Raw genomic sequence first — 6,686 nt, forward strand, 5'->3', positions numbered from 1 at the left:
TCACATGCGGGCGATCGTAAGGGACCATCATCACCTTCTGCTACCAAATAATCTCAAAGATTGGGTCGCGAGCTTGTCAGCAATCCAGGACGCGGACATCAGACAAGAATTCTTTCGCATCCAGTCGGAGTTTGCGGACATCATCCATCAAGATGTCCTTCATACCTCGGGGCAGTTCTTCCTCAGATATCAACCGTCCAACATTGAGATAGACAGAATGCTACAAATGCAGGCTGACAACGCCCGCGATTTCATGACCATCACGATAGACGGCGGCTTCATCCACGCTCCTGTCCATGATTCGAGTCGAAAGTAGTGATGTGTAGTTCTGAAACATTGATTGGCTCATGTTGTAATTAAACTTTAATGAATTGTATGTCTCTTTGGTTTGGATAGTCGTTCAACTTAGATGTAATCGATGCTATTTATTAGTAGGACCATGAATCGTGCTATTAATGTCTTGCTTTTCTCTTCCGATCCTTTTGTTGCATACTTATATATTGCTTATGTATGTATTGTCTGTTGTTTGGCTTGTGCATAGAGGTGCCGTCGTATGTCGTGTACAAGGGTAAGGTTCCCGGTGTCTACGACGACTGGGAGGAGTGTCGGAGACAGGTTCATCGTTTCAGCGGTAACAGTTATAAAGGGTACACCACTAGGGCGGAGGCGGAATCTAGATACACCCGCTATCTAGCGGGAGAGAGGAGGGAGCGTTGGAGGAACCGGATGAAGACCAGTTTCATCGCGATGATGCTCATCGTGATGACCGCAGCTCTCTTCTATGTGATGGTAGTTTATATGATCGATATCGACTTGTAATGTGAAGACAAACTCGATACTCGCGGTCTCGAGGCTTGAAATATTTTATCTTTGTTCGGTCTTTTGAATTCGGAGACTAATATGATGAATTGTATTCGGAGACTAATCTTCTATTGTATTCGATGAATCTGCTGTTGCTGTGTGCTACTATCTATATTCTGTCAAATAATATATTTTGTAACCTGTGCAAAAATCAGAAAAGTAAAAAAAACCTAATATTCATACTAATGGCGCATCACTACAGAGTGCGCCATTAGTATGCCAAAGTATACTAATGGCGCATCACCAAACAGTGCGCCATTAGTATGCCAAGTATACTAATGGCGCATTCATCCGCAGTGCGCCATTAGTGTGCCAAAGCACATGATTAAATATGGCCCCTGGGAAGCATACTAGCGGTGCGCCATTAGTAATAAATACTAGTAGCGTGATACTAATGGCACACCAGTGATGCGCCATTATTAGGCAAAACTGGTGCGCCATTAGTAGGCCTTTTCCTAGTAGTGGCTTGCAAATTTTTGTCGAGAAATAGCATCCGATGAGCCCTAAAATGAGAAAAAATGTTAATTTTAATTGGTATGGGCGATTCACTATCTCAAAAACCAATCGACATTGATTCGATATCAAAGATTTGATTATGTTTTCCAGGTGAATACAATATAATGTATTATACTAGTAATGATTATTTGATTGACTAGGACAATGCATATGCGTTGCAACGGGATAAAAATATTCTAGTGATTTACATGACCATATTAATGCAATGGCGTAAAGAAATGTTTATCAAATCATGTCCGTGATTCTTTAAGTACTTTATAGTTAAATACGAAGTTTGGTAAGTAAATTAAAATGAAATTGGTTCAGAAGATAAATAAATTAGGACAACGCTAACGCCCACACGTGTGATGGGAGCGAAACCGGCCCACACACCCTATAGTACATAAACTGTGCCACGTCATCGCATGCATGCATGTGGAAATCTTTTTGGATTTTCTGTTTTTAAAATGTTTTATCTCTTAAATAAAAAAACCGATTGAAGATCCGTTTTCACCATTAAATCTCTTGTGATGAGATCTTCGAAAATAGATCTCATATCAATATATTTCGACGATTTTTTTCGGTTAAAAGTTGCCATGTCTATTGCACATGAATTGCCATGGTGTTTACACTGAAGTTGCCATGATATATTTCAACTATTTTCTTCTACATTTAAAAGTAAATTTTGACATATATAAAACAGAAAATTAAGAAACTAGACTTGCCATGAACCATAAACTAATATTGCCATGATACATGCACTTAAAATTGCCATGGTTTATACAAAGAATATTTTTCATGGTCAAAGTACTGCAGTTGCCATCATCAAATACTAAAATTGACATGCTCTACAAACTGAAATTGCCACATTGCAACTTTAGTTTAAGCATTATGGCAACTACCGTGTAAACATCATGGCAACTTCTGGGAAAAAAATTTATCAAAACATATCAACATGGGGTCTAGTTTTGAAGATCTCATCGAGACAGATTTAATGGTGAAAACGGATTTTTAATTCGATTTTTTAATTAGAAGATAAAACATTTTTAAGCCCAAAACTAAAAAGATTCCTGCTGATGTCATCTTTTCACATGTGGTAAAATGGATGGTAAAGGAGACGTTTGGGCGATGTGCAATATGCCACACGTGTGGGCGTTAGTTTTTTCGATAAATTAAGGTGATTGATTATGATACGGATAAGGTTGGACAAAGAGGTGATGGGAATAAAAGTGAAACATGAAACCTTACATTATTTTTAAAGTAATATAATATATATATAATAGAGATAAAGATATATGGATATAGATATATAGATATAATATAGATATAGAGATATGCTAGAAGTGGAAATAATGTGCTCAAAATGCATGGACCAAATAGCTACTCCGATTATGGATATGGGTTGACGTGGGAGGCACCGAAACGGACCACAACGTACGGCACGTGTGGCATGCATGCTACAGTACAAAAGGAAAGTGACGCATAACATTAACACTCCCGGCTCACCCATAAAACCAAACTTGATATAAACCTCTGCCGCTGCCTGGCCAGTGGTCTGGTCACTCTCTTACGGCGGCGCTTGGGTCAAGCATAGGACGGGAGGCCTGCCAGCGACGAAGCCATGGCCATGTTCGCGATGGAGAGCGTCATGCTGCCGGCGAGCATGGTGCTGGTGCAGCTCTTCTCGATCTTGCTAGTGCTTCTCTCCAAGCTCGCCCTCAACACCGGCATGCGGCCCTTCGTCCTCCTCGCCTACCGGAACCTCATCGGCGCCGCCGTCATCGCGCCCCTCACCTTCGTCTTCGAGAGGTTTGTTCCTGCACATCATCGACATCCCCTCTTTGGTTCTCTAGCTAATTCTTAGAGGTAACAAATGGTTCTGTCACGCACAAAAGCAATAACATAACTTGTTTATTCTCCTCATTATTTTCTGCTTCGGTCGGCTAGTTTTGTTTTGTAGAATAATTATTAGTTTCCTTTCTCAAAAAGAAAAGAAAAATTAATTTCCAATCGTGCAATTAATGGATGAACATTATAAGACATAAGAGAGGCTGGCCATCGGAGAGAGCACCACTAAAAATTTCTGATAATAAGACCTGCTTTTTTTTTGCGGGAATGATAATAAGACCTGCTACAATGCTTGCATAGTTCGCTAGCTGCATGGTCGCCATGACACAACAATGTGTATGTAAGACGGTGTGATCCACTTATCTATCCTTCAACATCGAAAGCCAGACAGTAGCTTTGTGGCCGAGGGATTGTAGCCTATGTCCTGAAAAAGAAAGAGGGAAAGTAAAATAAGAACAAATTACTCCAAGTTACTACTACTTCAGTTCTTTAAAGTTTGACTTTGGACTGCAAAAACGAAAAGAAAAAAAAACACAATCCCACGAGAGAGGATTTGCTACCATCCACGGGACCTCCCGTGCATGCATTCACCGCCTTGTTTATTACTATATGGGACCACTGACATCACCTATAAGATTTTCTCTCTCATCTAGCATACATTCACATGTTATTACTCACCAAGTTTCATCCAAAAAAATAGATGCATACTGTATGTTGAAATAAAAGTTTGATTTACATTCTGTTTGCATAATTGTGTTTTTTCTAACAAGATCTTTCAAGCAAGACCAATATTGAATATATTTTTAGGAAATATTTTTTACAAGTAAACTACCATGCTCCAAACTTGTTTCATACAAATTTATTAATTTGATGCAAAAATTCAACAATGAGTTATTCAAACAAATCTTTGAACTTTGATAGTGTTTGACAAAGTATCTCATAGTTTTGTGTACTTTTAATAGTGTTTCAATGTGTTTAAAATTTGATTATTTTTAGAACATGCTGAAACACATTCAAAAGTGGTATAGTTTTGAAGTTCTCCTCGTCATAAACATAAATATGTAAACGGGTCATAAATTGTACTTTTGGTTTAAAAGATAAAATAGTTTTAAACATGGAAATAAAATAACAAAGCATGGGATGGTGAAGCATAGGCTTGCATGTGGTCAGAGGAAGATCTGACAAACTACAAAGAGCATTAATGCGCAACATCGAATCTCCGAGAAAAATGAACGGCCCTCCCATGCACAGAACCTCCCGTGCATGGGAGAAATGCTTTTCTCCACAATCCCACATGTATATAACTTATTTTTATATGAGAGCCAGCTAAGATGTTCTAGCTAGTTTGCACCAATGCTTCACGCCTTGTCATTTCAATACACCATTTTTCACTCAACGTTCCCGGTGATTACTTGCTGGCACAGTGGCAGTGCTGTTGCTAATTTGTCATTTCCTGACTGACATCACCTTATCTCACAGGAAAAAAGCGAAAATCCCAAACCTCATAGAGTGGGGCTGGATTTCCATGAATGCCACATCCGGGTTAGTACAATCTGCCAACTTACTCACTACGCTACTTTTTTTAGTAAGATCGGTGTGAGCAGATACGTTGAGGATACGAGGCATGCAGATGGCGCCGTTGTACACTCAAATGTGCCACTCGTGCGTACTGTCCACCCAAGATACACTTTGGACTCTATTCCCTTGACCATTTTTCTGCTGACATACACAGGGTTATCCTGGCAATGGGGCTGTACTACTATGGACTGCGCGGCACCAACGCCACCTACTCCGTCGTCTTCCTCAACCTCATCCCCATCGTCACCTCCGTGGTTGCCATCCTACTCCGGTACTCGTCCCGACATGCATGAACAAATCTTCACGTGCGCAACGTAACAGTAATTAGCTACGTTGCATCGTTGACGAGCTCCCCGGGCCTCTCTGGTTCTCCAGGGCAGAGAAGTTGGTATTCAGGAAGTGGCATGGAAAGATGAAGTTCTTGGGCATCGTGACCTGTGTCGGGGGAACAATGGTGGTCAGCCTCTACAAGGGCAAGATGTTGCACCATCCTTGGCCGACCCACCTGCTGAGGTCCCATACTCAGGCGGCCGCAGCTCCGGCAGCTCACCACAACATGGTCATCGGCACATTGTTCCTTTGCGGTAGCTGCCTCGGATATGCCTTCTGGTTCATCATACAGGTGCTACTGACCTTGGAATAATCTGGCAATAGTACATTTTGGCAATTGCTTCACTTCAACATTTGCAATTGCTTCACTTCAACATTTTTGCAATTGCATCTACAGGTTAAGCTTGCCAAGGTATTCCCATCTAGGTACTGGGTGGCGACGCTGACGTGTCTGTCGGGAAGCCTGCAAGCATTCGTCATCGGCATCCTCATCGACCCTCACACGTCCGCATGGAGGCTCAAGTGGGACCTGCAGCTCCTAACCATTGTCTACTCGGTAAGACATTGGCTTCCTGTCTGTCATCTCTCGCACGTCTCACCAGCAAAACATGAAATCATGTCGATGCTTAATTTGCGTTTCACTTCCAAGGGGGTATTCAACACCGGTGTTGCATTGGTCCTCATGTCGTGGGCGGTGAAGCGCCGTGGGCCCATCTACCCCTCCATGTTTAATTCCCTCGCGATGGTAGCGACGGTGATCATGGACTCGACACTGCTTGGCACCAGCATCTTCTTAGGCAGGTGAGCTAGTTTCTCGACCAGGAGGATAAACCTTATCAGTTTAGTCAGTCCAGATATGTATGTCAAATCTCAGTTTCCATGATATCATCAACAGCATGATAGGGACGGTGTTGGTCATTGTGGGGCTATACGCATTTCTGTGGGGGAAAGGGAAGGAGTTGCAGGAAGCTATATCGCTAACGAAGAACGCCGGTGAGAATGAAGACCCTGGAGACGGTGGTGAGCATGGTGAGCCAGTGTTGGAGGTGCGTCATCGCGGCGATGAAATAGCATAGGGTGTGTTCATCATCCTGACCAAAGATGGTGTAAATGTGCGGTCATTTACATTAGAACTATCGAGGCTATGGATTAAGATTTGGACATCTTCAGAATTCAACATCCTGTATTTGTTCAATGAGCATTTAATCCATTATTATGTTTCCATTTTATTTGTTTTTGTTTTTTCGCGGAGAATTTCAGCCCCCGTCAGTCTATATTGTCTAAGTGTGTGATTTTCTTTTACATAGTCCCTCCATTCCACAATGTAGTCCATATTAGGTTTTTAGAAAGTCAAGCATGTCTATGTCTGACCATGTTTATTGAAGAAAATATTGACATCCAAATTTCAAATTTAGTATCACTACACTCATCATGAAGTGTACTTCTATATTTGATTTGTTTAGTATTTTATAGGTCGGTGGTTTATTCTATAATCTTGGTCAAACATAGAAATGTTTGAATTTTGCAAAATCAAATACACACTACATTATGGAATGAAGGGAGTATGTGGTTTG

General features: G+C 41.2%; 1 protein-coding gene across 1 annotated transcript; it reads left to right on the forward strand.

Moving 5' to 3' along the window:
- Nucleotides 1-2,869: 2,869 nt before the first annotated feature.
- Nucleotides 2,870-6,341, forward strand: LOC125554524 (WAT1-related protein At5g64700-like). Its single transcript, XM_048718053.2, has 7 exons — nt 2,870-3,165; nt 4,684-4,746; nt 4,937-5,053; nt 5,158-5,404; nt 5,510-5,668; nt 5,762-5,913; nt 6,008-6,341. The coding sequence occupies exons 1-7, from the start codon at nt 2,978-2,980 to the stop codon at nt 6,186-6,188; spliced, it is 1,107 nt and encodes a 368-aa protein (XP_048574010.1). The 5' UTR covers nt 2,870-2,977; the 3' UTR covers nt 6,189-6,341.
- The last annotated feature ends 345 nt before the right edge of the window (nt 6,342-6,686 follow it).

Source organism: Triticum urartu, chromosome 4A, assembly GCF_056163025.1.
Source record: "Triticum urartu cultivar PI428250 chromosome 4A, HENAU_Tu73, whole genome shotgun sequence".
NCBI lineage: Eukaryota > Viridiplantae > Streptophyta > Magnoliopsida > Poales > Poaceae > Triticum > Triticum urartu.